The 15,271-nt window shown below is 43.7% G+C and overlaps 1 protein-coding gene across 1 annotated transcript in view; it reads left to right on the top strand.

Annotated features, from left to right (window-relative positions):
- Positions 1-15,271, top strand: part of LOC111153557 (transmembrane protein 2) — an 82,731-nt gene that overhangs the window by 22,432 nt on the left and 45,028 nt on the right. Inside the window, exons 3-6 of the mRNA XM_022512650.1 lie at positions 2,531-2,671; positions 3,269-3,830; positions 8,851-9,020; positions 13,663-13,851. Coding sequence (XP_022368358.1) covers positions 2,531-2,671; positions 3,269-3,830; positions 8,851-9,020; positions 13,663-13,851 — 1,062 coding nt within the window. The remainder of the gene's footprint in view (positions 1-2,530; positions 2,672-3,268; positions 3,831-8,850; positions 9,021-13,662; positions 13,852-15,271) is intronic.

The raw sequence follows: 15,271 nt of genomic DNA, 5'->3' as shown, positions 1-15,271 counted from the left end.
TCTGCCTGTGCTTGCTCTCTCTCTCTCTCTGACAAATAAATAAATAAAATCTTTAAAAAACAACAACAACAACAACAAAGGGTCGCCTGGGTGGCTCAGTGGGTTAAGCCTCTGCCTTCTGCTCAGGTCATGATCCCAGGGCCCTGGGATCGTGCCCCGCGTCGGGTTCTCTGCTCCGCGGGGAGCCTGCTTCCCCCTCTCCCTCTGCCTGCCTCTCTGCCTACTTGTGATCTCTGTCAAATAAATGAATAAAATCTTTAAAAAAAAATAAAAAAACAACAAAAAAACCCCAAAACAACAACAATAAAACAAAAACCAAGACAAATTATATAACCATTTGGTAGGCTCTACATGTCAGAAGACTGGATTTCCTTCTCAGTAGCTGGGTATAGAGTGCTTGTTATATGGGGCCTGCATTTGCTTGTGATGTAACATCACGGAGAGTTCCAGCTCCGTGTTTTATGGGAAGGGAGGGAGGTTGAAAAGAAGTGTAAGTAATCCGTAGTGGTAAGTCAGAACACATTCAAGAGATTTCTTGTTTCTTTGGTGGAAAGAAACATTTAAGGATTATTTCTAGTCTAATAGTGATGATCACTGACTTACCTGAGTTAAATATCGGTGATTATGAAACTGCTTCGGGAAAAATTCCATGAGATAATTGCCAAAGACTTCACCAGTGAGGCTGATTTTAACTGCAGAGGTTACCGTCCCCTCAGAGAAAGCACGAGCCTAGGGCAACAGGAGTGCTTAGAAATGAGATGTTTGCATTAATGGTTACGTAATTCAAAATGAGAAGCCAGAATTTCCTTTATATAAAAATTAATATTTTTGTGTTGCACTCAGCCTCTCCACTTTTCCTCCTCTGATTTCCCAACATGTACCTTTCACCTTCGTATGATTCCCAAGCACACCCTGCCTGTCCCTACCTCAGCTGAGTTTAAATATGGGCTGCACCCACCTTGCCCTTCTGACTGAGCAACCAATGAACTTGGGTAGCGAGGGGCACTTGCATCTCTCACCTTCATGCTCCCCTTCTTCTTTTTTTTTTTTTTTTTTTTTTTTTGAAGAGGGAGCTGGGGAAGGGGCAGAGGGAGAGGGAGAGAGTAAGAGAGAGAGAATCTTAAGCCATGGAACTTGCACAGAGCTCGATCTCAGGGCCCTGAGATTATGACCTGAGCCTAAACCAAGAGTCAGATGTTTAACTTGCTGAGCTACGCAGGCACCCCATGCTCCTCTTATTTAAGGACTGTGCATCCTTTGAGGGTCTAGGTCTAGTGTCCTGTTAAACCTGCCTCAGGTGCTCCCGCCCACCCCTCCTTTCTCTGAGCTCATTTGCGCATCACCCAACTACCACATTTTAATTATTTCCTACCTGCTGGCTTTTCTCTGAAGCTAGAGTATAAGCTCTGCAGGCTGTGAGTTCCTTCTATGCTTTATAAATTCTACAGTATCTAGTACAAAGTGAGCAAATGGATCCTCCGTAAATACTTGGGTCATGAATTGATCAAAACCAGTGTGATTCCTGCCCCGCCCCCCCTGCACCCCTGTGTATAGCAGCAACTAAAGGTCTCATGCATTAAACAGCTGTTGCGATGCAGAATACTTTCATGTTGCCACCATCATCTGTTCAAGGGGCATGTTCTAATTCTAGTAAAGGAACACAACATGTCCAGCAAACTTCATTTCTTAAGGGGGAACTTGAGTATCACTCAACTTGCTGAGTAATCTTGGATTTGGCTTCTCTGATCTGTAGTTTCCTCATGTCTGAAAATGTGAAGAGTCATGCCTTTGGCCGTTTGCTTCTTACAGTTTCACGGGGAAAGCGTGCACGTCTGCAGATAGCTGGTATTTATCAGCTGCGGTCTGTGGAACAAGACAGGGGCTCCTGTTGCCTACTTAATGATTCACTGTGCACAGGAAGGAACCTGGGAAGACCTGACATACCTATTACTTAGTTCCCTTTTTTTTTTTTTTAAATTTTAAATATTTATTTATTTATTTGATAGACAGAGATCATAAGTAGGCAGAGAGGCAGGCGGGGGAGGGGGAAGCAGGCTCCCCGCTGAGCAGAGAGCCCGATGTGGGGCTCGATCCCAGGACCCTAGGATCATGACCTGAGCCAAAGGCAGAGTCTGTAACCCATTGAGGTGCCCAGGCACCCCATAAATTTTGTTTTCTAAAACCGCTTCCTAGTGTGGGTCCAGAGATAATTCACAGTTTTGCCTCTTGCTGTCAATTTATTTCCAGAGTAGACGATTCAGGGGAACTCCGTGTTTACCTTACAGAGTCTGACCCGGACTAGATGGTGGCAACTTCATTTTTTAGAGCAACCTTTTTTATGTGTTGAAGTAAAGGACTGGATCTATCTGCTGGGTGGAATGGGATGGGATTTCCATCCTGATGGCAGGAACTTACAATGAGTCTGTCACCTGCAGATTGCAATCAGTGATGGTAGCACTTGGATGTGGCTAAAGAAATTCTTGAAGTTTGTTGCATTGATGGGATGCTGGTGTTGCATTTTTTTTAACAGAGAATTGCCCAGATCAAAACCCACGTCTCAGGAACTGGGATCCAGGACAAGATTCTGCAGAGCAAGTTGTTATCAAGGAGGGGGATATGTTCCGTTTGACCTCGGATGCCACCGTGAATTCTGTAGTCATTCAGGATGGAGGTGAGGAATGGTCACTGCCTATGGGGGTGGCAAGGTTGCTCGTTCCTGTGGGGGGGATTTGATATTCTGTATGTAGAAAGCTATTCTTAGCCTTTAGAATGTGGTGATGGTCTATCCATGGGGCATGAGAAGTTCCTTAGGTAGCACTGTAGAATTCAAGAGCTAAAATTCCCTTAAATCATTCAAGTCACGACCTCTGATTGATAGGGAAGGAAACAGTTTCAGAAGGTGCTCTCTCGTAGCTCGATCTTTCTTACAGCTATGGAGAGTGATGAGGGAATTGACATGGGTTAACATACGTAACAATAATTTGTAGGCTCCTAGATATTTTTCTAAAAATCATTTATTCTGAAAGTGAATGGATTGAAATTTATGCCCCTTGGCATTTCTGGCATGTTGAGACACGAACTCTCCATTTCTACCTTTACTATTTTGAAAACAGGCTTAATTTCCTAAGCAACCTCTTAACAATTTTTTTCCCCAACTTAATTGCAGGAAAGTCTTTTCTTCCCCATGCCCACTCAAGGTAAACTCTCTTTCTCTGTATCCCCGAGAGGTGATTGAGGAGTGGGCTGATACTTCTTTTGTTCCTTGCAGGATTGCTTGTATTTGGAGATGATAAGGATGGATCCAGAAATATTACTTTGAGGACTCGTTACATCCTGATCAAGGATGGTGGGGCGCTTCATATTGGAGCAGAAAAATGCCGCTATAAGTCCAAAGCGACCATTGCCTTGTATGGCAAGTCAGATGAAGGTGAAAGTATGCCAATATTTGGCAAAAAATTTATTGGTGTGGAAGCTGGTGGGACACTGGAGATACACGGGGCCCAGAAGGTCTCGTGGACGTTGTTGGCGAGAACTCTGCCTTCCTCAGGCTTGACCTTTGGGTCCCACGCCTTTGAAAAGGACTTTTCTAGGGGCCTCAACGTGAGGATCATTGACCAGGACACGGCCAAAATTTTGGAAAGTGCCAGGTTTGATACCCACGAATACCACAATGAGAGTAGACGGCTGCAGGAGTTTCTGAGAGTACAGGATCCAGGCCGGATCGTCGCCATCGCCGTGGGGGATTCCGCTGCCAAGAGCCTCTTACAAGGAACCATACAAATGATCCAGGACCGGCTGGGCAGTAAGCTGATCCAAGGACTGGGCTACAGGTGGGCAGACCTTTAACCTTCCTCCCCAGAGCCATGTTAGAGCCTGTGTCTGTGTGTCGGGGGCTGCAGAAAGGGACAGAACACACCATAGCCTGGCTTCGGGTGGCAGAATGGCCACTCTCGCTTTGAAACACGGGCCTGGATGCTGGCCCAGGGGCAGAGGATGCTGGTTGCAAGACGCTCTTCTCTTGGCATCGGTAGGCCAAGCACTTTGGGAACCAGAACGGCAGGTTTTGGAAAGTGAAAGACAGCTGTGGGCTGCTGAGAAACAGCCAGGCAGCCCTGGGGCAGTTTACTTTCCTCTTTCGATCTGGGGCAAACCACCTTGGGCAAACCGTCTGAAACTCAGGTTACTTGATTCTGCCAGAAGGTGTAGAAATCCCCCCCCAACCCTCAAAGCCTGGGGGCGGGGCACTCTTTGCCTTCTGTGGAGCCCTCCGCCTGCTGTTGAGCCCAATGCCTGTTGGATTGGTGCAGGTCTCTGGACCCTCTGCCCAGGCGAGGAAGGCAGGGACTGGAGGGCTGGGACCTTCCCGCACACAGTAGGAGTCATTGTGGGCTTGCGGGACTTCTGGACGCTGTGCCTGTAGCGCACCAGGATTTCCCAATCCAGCCCTGAGGCTGGGGAAGTCACTGGCTCAACATGTAATTCAGAAAAGAGAAGTTTTAAATCTGCTTACTGTTCTTCTTCGTAAAGCCAGGGAGTGAGTCTGCTGTGACAAGGAAGAGGACTTGAAAACTCACATATGGAAAGGCTCTAGTTATTTTTTCCTTGGATGGTTGGTGGATCTAGTTGTTAGTTTCCTTCCATTGGTTGTTGGAATGGAGCCGTAGCTGCGGAAATTCTAGAGAAGGTGAAGCAGACAAAATTAATGAAGAAAAGGGTCTGTAATGGTTCGTAAAATGCCTTTTCTTCACTGTGGGGATTTTGAGGAGGTGCTGAGTGCTGGTACCCCTGGGTGCTGAGATGAAAGAGCCCTTGTTTAATCCAGTGGATAAACACACCTCAGTAGACAGGAGTGTGCAGTGAGACCCTCGCTTCTAGGTTGTAATGGGAGTGCAAATAGTGGGAGCCATCAAATCGACCTGGGGAACTTGTGGAGGCTTCCCAAAGGTGAGAAACCTGGGGGGAGTCTAGAAGCATGCTCTGTGGGCAGTTGGAGATGGAGATCTTTCTAGACAGGGAGTAGCAGGTGCCAAACCTTGGAGGTGGGTTCTTAGAAAATTAGGATTAAATGTAAGACACACACAGAAAACTGCTAAAAACAAGAATGCACTTTTTTTTTTAAAGATTTTATTTATTTATTTGACAGATAGAGATCCCAGAACCCTGGGATCATGGCCCGAGTCGAAAACAGAGGTTTTAACCCACTGAGCCACCCAGGTGCCCCAAGAATGCAGAGTTTAATGACTTATCACATCGTGACTCCTGGATAGCCACCATGCAGGTCAAAGCATAGATCATTGCCCATGGCCTGGAGTCCCCCTGGCTGTCCCCTCTGTTTCACTGATCACTCCCTCGGCTCACCAAAGATAACCACTCACTGGAATTTGTGGAGAACATGAAAGTTTAGGTTTGCCTATTTCTGGACTTCATATAAATGTGAGCAGATAATATACCCCATTTTGTATCTGGCTTCTTTGTTCAACTCTGTTAACTGAGGGTTACATATTTTGGTGCATGTGGTGCTGGCTTGTTTTCATTGCTGTTCATTTTCTGTTGTAGGAGTCTACCCCTGTGTATTCACTGCTAGGCATTTCTAACAGTTCAGACCTCTGTTGTAAAAAGGGCTTCTCCTTGGGGCACCTGGGTGGCTCAGTCATTAAGCTTCTGCCTTCGGCTCAGGTCATAATCCCAGGGTCCTGGGATGGAGCCCCACATCAGGCTCCCTGCTCAGCAGGAAGCCTGCTTCTCACTCCTCTCGGCCACCTCCCTCCCCCTCCGCTTGTGTTCCGTCTCCCCCTGTCTCTTCTCTCTGTCAGATAAATAAATAAAAAATCCTAAAAAAGTAAATAAAAAAGGCTTCTCCAAATGTTCTTTTATCCATCTTCTAAAACCCATGTATCCATACTTCTGTAATTTATAGACCTAGGAGTGGAAACACGATCTTTTCAAAGTTAGATACCTACTTTGTTTCATTATCCAGCAATGCCAGGATGAAAGCTTTTGTCTCTTTACTCCATTATTCTTCTGGATTTGTGTGATCATTAGCTGTGAATATATTGTTTGACATTTTTGGGTTTCTTTCCTCCTGGTTTCTGAATTCCCTTTCAAATAGTGCTGCTGATTTGACAGAGGAATTTGAGTTGTGATCCTTTGCCAGTGTGCCAGTGTTCCATTGCTTTGACATTATCTCCAATGTACACAAACACACGCCTTTGAAGATACTGTTCTGGTGCCACGAAATTTTCCTCTAGTGGGGGAGGGAAGTAGGAGTGTTTTGGAGATAATGTCAGGAGAATAGAACATTGTTTTAGAGTTGCTGAGGCAGCTTTGGTAAATAAAGGAAGCCTCTGATATTTCTTCTCCTTTCTTCTCACATAGGAGATAATAAATTGAAACATTTGGCATTTGATTCTTTGTACTGTACCAAGGAATATAAATAGAGCTGTAAAGCATGGTCAGCTGAGAGTAGCTAATCCACGCAGGGGCAGGTGTAGAATTTATAAGAATACAGGCATGCTTTGGTTAACTTTTATCTGTGACTATCCAGCCATCTGTCTGGCATAGATATCTCTCACACACACACACACACACACACACACGCACGCACGCACGCACCCCATCCCTCTAGAGTAGGAAATTGACATTTTTCTTTCCGGGTTTTAAACCAGGAATCTTAAGGCAGATTTTTTTTGGCTTTTTGTCTTTGTTCTTTTTTTATTTTGGCCACAGGTTTGAGCCAGTCCCTGGGATGTTTATTACAAAAATGAAATGAAATTAAAGGGCATTTTCAAACACAGTTGCTGTCAACGAATAGATATATGGCATGTAAAATTTTAAATCTCTCGGATAGTGATTACAAGATTTTGATTTAAGATTATTAAGAAACCTGGGGCACCTGGGTGGCTCAGTGGGTTAAAGCCTCTGCTTTGGCTCAGGTCATGGTCCTCGGGGTCCTGGGATCGAGCCCCGCATCGGGCTCTCTGCTCTGCAGGGAGCCTGCTTCCTCCTCTCTCTGTCTCTGCCTGCCTCTCTGCTTACTTGTGATCTCTGTCTGTCAAATAAATAAATAAAATCTTAAAAAAAAAAAAAGATTATTAAGAAACCAGTAACCCAGTGGTTTTCAGCTATGCACTCCTGAGATTTTTTTAAAATCACATGCCCAAGGCCCCCCTAGAGATTTTTACAGAAGAATCTCTGATGAGTAGGACCCCCAGGTGTTCGATGCACAATTGGGTCTCATCACTACTGCTCTAACCTCTGACCTGTAACTCAGGGGTTCTCAGTGTGGTCCGGAGACCAGTAGCATCAGCCTCACAGGGGGGCAGGGGGAGGGGCTTGTTAGCAATGTGCCTGCTCTGTCCCCACCTCAGGCAGTCAGCGGGTGGGGCCTAGAAGTCTGATCTGACAAGCCCTCCAGGTGTTCTAATGCACACTCAGGTGTGAGAACCACTCTCTGACTCAGTGGTTCTCAAGTGTGGCTGCACATTCACATCGTCTGGGGAACTTTGAAAACCTACCAATGCCATGCCCCACCTGCAGAGATGATGATGGCATCAGTCCGGGCTGGGTCTGAGTGTGGGTGGCTTCCTCAAGCTCGTTCTGTTATGTCATTCTATCACACAGCCGGATTGAACATTGCTGAGAGTTCAAAAGAGAGTGGGCAGTACTCACTTTATTTTTATTTATTTTTCTTTTCTCTTTATTGTTATTTTTTAATTTTTTTAAAAGATTTTATTTGACAGACAGAGATTATTTGACAGAGATCACAAGTAGGCAGAGAGGCAGGCAGAGGGAGAGGAGGAAGCAGGCTCCCTGCTGAGCAGAGAGCCCGATGTGGGGCTCCATCCCAGGACCTTGGGATCATGACCTGAGCCGAAGGCAGAGGCTTTAATCCACTGAGTCACCCAGGTGCCCTCTTTTCTCTTTAAAGTTTTTGTTTAGATTTCCAGTTAGTTAATATACAGTAAAATAATATTAGTTTCAGGTGTACAATATAGAGATTGAACACTTGCATACAGTACCCAGTGCTCATCACGACAGGTGCATTCTTTAATCCCTATCACATGTTTCATCCATTCCCCTCGCTGCCCCCCACAAGCCCAACTCCCCTCTGGTAGTTAAGAGTCTCTATTGTTCACTGTAGTTAAGAGTCTCTTCTGCTTTGCTCACTCTCTCTCTCTTTTTTAACCCCCCTTCCCCTATGTTCATCTGTTTTGTTTCCTAAATTCCACATATGAGTGAAATCATATGGTATTTGTCTTTCCCTGACTGACTTATTTCACTTAGCATAAGGAACTCTATTTCCATCCATGTCTTCGCCAATGGCAAGATTCCACTCTTTTTTTTAATGATTGAGTAATATTCCTGTGTGTGTCTGTCTGTGTGTCTGTGTATACACATCACCTCTTCTTTATCCATTCATCAGTCAATGGATTCTGGGCTCTTTCCATATTTTGGCTATTGTAGATAATGCTGCTATAAATATCAGGGTGTGTGCCGTACTCATTTTAAAAGAAGGGAAATAAATGGGTTTGTGGACAGAATGATAGGTGAACAATAGGGGTGTGTATTGGGGAAGTGATTCATCAAGATAGTGATTCATTTTAGTCCCAGCCTTTGGTGTTCCACCTGTTACAAGGCCAGACAAACAAGGATTTAAAAAAATCTAGATGCATTTCCTTCTGTGATGTCTGTTACTTCAGTCAAGGTTTGGACTTGCAGCCACATGGAAAAAGAGATAGAGGGTTTGATAAAAATGAAATTCAAGCGCTACACAGCACCTGACGTAACATCTGTGTCAAGGATCTGGGTTGGGACCATGACAAATAAGGCACATGCTCTTTTCCCCTCCAGGCAAGCGTGGGCTTTGGTTGGGGTCATCGATGGAGGAAGTACTTCTTGCAACGAGTCCGTGAGAAACTATGAAAACCATAGTAGTGGAGGCAAGGCTCTTGCCCAAAGAGAATTTTATACTGTGGATGGTCAGAAGTTTGCCGTGACAGCTTACAGTGAGTGGATTGAAGGTAAGCAAGAATGGTTTAGACTCTTCTAAGACATTGGTAAGTATTGTGAAAGACTGGTTTCTTTAGGTGGAATTGTATCCAAGGGACAGTCTGATTAGGTTTCTCAACTGGTTGAAGATGAAACCTATCATTTTCCACTGTAGTCCATCCTTTTGACTCAAAGAGTTCTTGCTGGGTTGGAGAATGCTCTTGTTGAAGCCTGGTCCCTCCCAGCTGGCCTTTGTTCTTGATTCTCGAGTCATAAAGTCATCATGACCTAACCATAAAGTGTGGTTAACTATTAGAGATGGATTTGTTTCCTGGATTTGATACCACTGGAACCAGTCTAAATGTGACAGGGTGAGCTGCCTTTGGTTAACCCGAGACGGTGAATATGTTTTTGTACTTTGAATCTTTTCTTTATGCAGACATGTAGCAAATAGTACCTTTGCACACATGCTATATAAACAACCCTCATTTTCTTAGCAACTTTTCCTTGGTCCAGCTAATGCAATTGTCTTCTAAACGAGTTGGAAGACACAGGAACATAGAAAATAAAAATTAAGTTCTAACCCTGTCGTTAAGAGAGAATTGTTTCTGTGCAGATAATCTAGTTATTTTTCTCTTGTATATGTTTTTCTCCCCTAATGTCCATTTTGTTTTAACCTGTTTCCCTTGCTTAAAATAACATTTTATACAGTTACCTTAGGTCTTTAACATTTTCTTCCACATAATTTTTATTCTCATTCACCTTTCAGAAGAACAATAGTTAGTTCAAATAATGCCTGGCACTGGGTGTTCAGGGTACCTCTGACTTGTTTCTTTAAGGATGTTTCCTCTCCTGCTTTGCTGCCAGGTTTCTTGGCTCAAGGTATGGATTAGCAGGCTCCTGTCTGCGCTTGCCCACTACCTTTCTTTTGCAAGCAAAAATTATCCCAAAATTATTGTGAAACGAGTAATCGAGAGGTTCCTTGTTATCCAGAAAGGTTGATTTTAGGGCTCATACCTCAGTTTTCAGCAGCAGGGGGCCAATATGCTTACTAAGATGGATTTCTGGAGACAGAGAGCCCCGCTCTTTCACTTCCTATGTGATGGTGGGCATGTGACTTGAACTTCCTAGCTCTCAGTTTCCTCATCTGAAAAATGGGCACAGTCAGAGAAACTACCACATAGGGCTGCTGTGGGTGTCTGAGGGGAAGAATATGAAGTTTTTCATACATATGCCTAGGAAGCACTTGGTGTTAGCTATTTTAATGATGATCCAAACATGACTTGGGTTGTAATGGTGCATTTTGTACCCTTGTAATTAAACAGAGAAAGTCTTTTGCTTTAAAATAAGCAGGTAAATAGAGTTCCCTGTATGTAATAGAGACTTTCACATGTTCCTTCTAAACAGCCTTCTGGGTTTGGGCCAAGGAGATGGTACCTACTACAGACAAGGAAGCTCAGGCTTCTGCCTCCAAAACCACTGCTTTCTACACCGTCATGGTTGCCCCTGGCAAAAAGCAGATGGGAAACATTTCTTAGCAAGAATTTGGTCCCGCATGAAAAGCTTAGTGGAAGGGCTTCCAGTAAGAGTTCATGCAGAGGATAATTACTGACAAACCTCAAATCAACATTTCCTCTGTGGAAAATTTTGTTTTTATTTCCACATTAGCAGTGACTACTCATTTCTGGAAGAGGGTCCGTTCTAGCTGTCCTAGGATATTGGGTCCCGTGTTCTCAATGACTCTTTTCTGGAAGAGGTAGAAAAATCTCTCCAGGAAGCAAAGGGGGCGGAGCTTATTTCCTTTCATGTTTCCAATTCGCTGGTGTTAATGGGAGGAAATCTTAGGCAGGATTTTCTTCTGATGCTAGGAAAAAGTGAGGACTTAGTAAATAAGACAGATCTTCCCAATCTAACCTTATGACTTCTTTCTTAAAACAGCAACAAATCCTCATGGTCTTTGAAATTGAACCTGATGTATCCAGCAACCCTCTTCTTTAAAAAGCAATTTTTTAAAAAATATTATATGAAAAAAATGGTTTCTTAGTTCTTTGTTTATTTATTTATTTATAAAGATTTTACCCATTCATTTGACAGATAGAGACACAGTGGCAGAGGGAACACAAGCAGAGGGGGTGGGAGAGGAAGAAGCAGGCTTCCCGCTGAGTGGGGAGCCCAGTGCAGGGCTGGACCCCAATGCAGGGCTCCATCCCAGGACCCTGCAATAACGACCTGAGCTGAAGGCAGACACTTAATGACTGAGCCACCAGGCACCCCACTTAGTTCTTTTTTTAGATTTTTTTTTTTTTTTTTTTTTTTTTTTTTTTGGTGAAATCTGAAAATTTGGGCAGTGATTATCCTCGCCTCTGAGGTTCTTGGTTATCTTTGTGTTTATCCTGCCCATTCTGATTCTTGGGCAGGCAAAATAATAAAGAAGTTAGGAGACTGGGCTCTGGAGTTCAGTTAGCATTTAGTTTTGGGGTCTACCATTTTCCAGCTGTTCTTCAAACTCCCTGACTTCTGGTTTCTTCATCCCTAGTGTGCATAGCAGTTTCTTTCTCTCCCAGTTGTTTTGATAAAAGCCATTTATTTATTAAATCTATTTATTTTTTTAAGACTTTATTTATTTGAAAGAAAGCACAAGTGCGGGGAGGGGGAAGAACAGAGGAAGAGGGAGAAGCAGACTCCCCATTGAGCAGGGAGCCCAATGAGGGACTCGGTCCCAGGACCCTGGGATCATGACCTGAGCTGAAGGCAGACACTTAACCGACCACCCAGGCACCCTGAAAAGTTTATTTATTATGTATGTAAAGTCCCAGCAACTATTAGCTGTTGTTATTGGAGTCATTATTATTAATATTATTATTATTATTTTTAAAGATTTTATTTATTAGTCAGAGAGCGAGCGAGCACAGGCAAACAGAGTGGCAGGCAGAGGCAGAGGGCAAAACAGGTTCCCCGCCGAGCAAGGAGCCCGATGTGGGACTCGATCCCAGGTCTCTGGGATCATGACCTGAGCGGAAGGCAGCCACCCAACCAACTGAGCCACCCAGGCGTCCCTATTAATATTATTATTTAGACCAAGTCCCATCATAGGCTTTAGTATCTGGATAAAAGAAATACATAAACAAGAAAGCTACTTTACTTTTTTTTTTTCAGTACTTTTCTTTTGGTCCTTTGTGAAAACAAACACATGGTAAGTTGGCATCTCAAGGAATAGAATCCATGACTTGCTCAGGTTAGGTTTTCTCGGGAGAGTGGGCTCAGGACTGTCAAGGTGTCTGTAGTATTCCTTGTGCCTTGCCCGAATTTCCCTCTTTCTGAGTTCCCTAACTTGAGTCAGTGTGTTTCTTCACTCCTGCCATGGACTCTTAGGGTCGGTATCTTAAAGTCACCCCGGAACAGTGCGCCCGTTAATTGGAAGGATGGTTGTAAGTACAGATACAAGGAAACAGACAGCTTTGAGATGTGGTGTTTTCCCTTCTCTATTGATCTTACGATGTGGCTTCCATCTGTTGTGTATACATTTGCATTAAGTCAGCTTTTGGTTTGTGACAGATTCTATCACGGGTGTTTTAGAAGCAGGAAATGCTGCTACACTTGGTTGCACATGAAAGAGTAAGTGAAGGAGATGTAGGATCAACTTTTCAGTTTTGGTCAGCTGATGGGGAACCAACTTTGAGTTTCAAAAGGATGCATTGAGAGAGATCAGGGATTAGTCCCTGGGTCACGTAGACGGCAGAGTTGACGTCATCCCAGGGAAGGAGCGGAGTTGGACAGGGACACTATCTTGTGGCCTCTGGGTGACACTGTAGATCCTAGTGGGAATGCTGGTCCCTTCAGCAGATATCTGTGAGTTTGCACGAAGAAACAGAGGAGCAGATAAACAGGTGGACGTACTCTGCTGCCTTCATGAATGTACCCTCCAAGGAAGTGAGCTATTCTCCCCTTGGACAGGTGTGAATAATTCCAGAAGGAACCCTAGAATGAGAATACTGGAGAAGGAGGTTGCTTCCAGCAAGGATGTCGGGGAAGTCCTTAAAGATGTGCCTGATGTTGGGGCACCTGGCTGGCCCAGTTGGTAGAGCATGTGGCTCTTGATCTTAGGGTTGTGAGTTTGAACTCCACCTTTATAAGATGGGGTAGTATCTTGGTTGGTGGATTAAGAGTGGAAGGACATTGTAGCTAAGGAACAAAGCATGAACAAAGGCCCAGGACAAGAGATTGCCTAAGCAAATTTGTATTCTTAAGATGATGTATGTTCTCTCTCTCATCCTGTGTCTGGATCACATTGAAACACTGAGTATTTACTACAGACCTATTCCGTGTTTGGCAGCATCTCCTTATGTGTGATATGCTCTTACTACATTTTAGGACTGCTAAGAAGCCTTATTAGATAGTTTTAGCACTGAATGCAAGTACAGAGAGATTTGGGGATCAAAAAGAGTAGTTGGACATTTCCTGTCCCGTCGTGGTTCGGGGAACGAACATGGGGTGCTCTACCCTGGAGGTCAGGCTGTCCATGTCCATCTTCTTATTATCAGTGTCTGCAGAACGACAGGCACACGGTTAGCGCTGGTAAGAATGTACTGTCTAACTCAGCTTTTGATCTGTGAGTCAAGGAGGAGGTGGAAATGCCTACTAACACATCATTTTCTTTCTTACTTTTCGGTTTAGGTGTTTCTCTTTCAGGTTTCCGGGTGGAGGTTGTGGATGGAGTGAAGCTTCACCTGCTGGACGACGTTAGTAGTTGGAAACCTGGAGACCAGATCGTGGTCGCAAGCACAGACTATTCTATGTACCAGGCAGAGGAGTTCACTCTCCTCCCCTGCCCTGAGTGCAACCGCTTTCAGGTCAAAGTCAAAGGTACTGGACTGCTCAGAATGTTTCTTGGCATTTGATTCCTGTAGCATCCCCCTTCCCGCCACCCCACCCCAAAGCCAGGGCCCTCCTCATTGCTGTCATCGCCACCACCATTGTCATCTGGATATTAAGGATCTTAGCGGTGGGGTGCTTTGAACACCAGATCCCAGGGGATGTTAGCTAAGAGTATTTAAGGAGCAATAGTGTTGTTGTTAATGATGTGTAGCAGGCAAATCAGGGTCTTTTGTGCTATCTTTGTTTAAAACAAACAAACAAAAACAGATGCAGCTACACGGATTGATCCCCCTCCCCCAAGATCCTATCCAACTTCTTTTCATTTTTTACTATCGAATAATAATCCAATTATCAACTGATTCATACTTAAATAGAAGTCTTTTTTCTTGTTAATTAAAGAAAATCTCATTGTTTTTGAGCACCTACTTCCTTGGCAAAAAAGCCAGATCTAATATTTAAAATAGAACTGGAAAGGTATTTTCATAGACTACATTTTTTTATCATAAGTTTGAGTTCTTTGAAGGAAAGCATTATGCAGTGAGATCCGTACTGTAAGCTGTATTTAGGAAGAACAGCTGACTTCTACCAGGTACTTATCCTGAGACTGTAATAGGCAAAGCTCGTTTATATGTTGCTTCACTTGTGGACGTTACTACATTGTCTCCCTTCCTTCTGTACTCAAGATTATATATACATTCATGGTATAAAACCAAAGAGTTTATGGTAACTATTTAATAAGCACACAGTCATGGGTAATTTAGAGCTCTAAGTAGTTCAAGGCAAAGTGTTTTTGCTTTAAAAAAAAATAGGACAACTGGCTCCCTTGGCACTTTCTGTGCTTTATTCAGTGTTGTACTCTTCCTTCTTGATGATATAGAGCATAAGCAGAAAACAAACCCCCCCCCAAAACCATGTTACTATCTGGCATTAATTTTGTTTGGAAATTCCCACTCTTGTTAACGAGTCTACCTGATAATGAATCTCCCATGATCTCAGCCGCTTGATTTATTTGTGTTTTTCCTTCCTGACTTTATGTGATAAAAACGTCAGAGAAAAGCTCATTATTAAAGTGTTTCTAGACTTCCAGAAAGGTGGAAATTTAGAAGAATGCATGCTCATATTAAAATAAGAAGTAGGAAAGATGGCCATGTTTGTAATGTTAATGTTTCTGTGCATATTACTTTAGTTTTGAAGTGAAAGCAAAAATAACTCGATACCCCGTTATCAACATCTGCAAAACCATTCCTTTTTCTGGATTCACTATGCATTTGGTTCTTCATGTGCCCTCAGGAGATTAGAACAAGAGCGTTTGGAAGGAACAAGATAGAGAAAGAGAGGGAGGGTACTTAGGTACATTCCAGAATATTGGTGCCATTCAGGAGACGATTAAGCCCCATGTCTGTGTTTG

The sequence above is a fragment of the Enhydra lutris genome, unplaced genomic scaffold (genome assembly GCF_002288905.1).
Source record: "Enhydra lutris kenyoni isolate GAN:26980312 unplaced genomic scaffold, ASM228890v2 scaffoldscaffold33, whole genome shotgun sequence".
NCBI lineage: Eukaryota > Metazoa > Chordata > Mammalia > Carnivora > Mustelidae > Enhydra > Enhydra lutris.
Note: the sequence above shows the minus strand (reverse complement) of the source record. Positions and strands in the feature narration are given on the sequence as shown.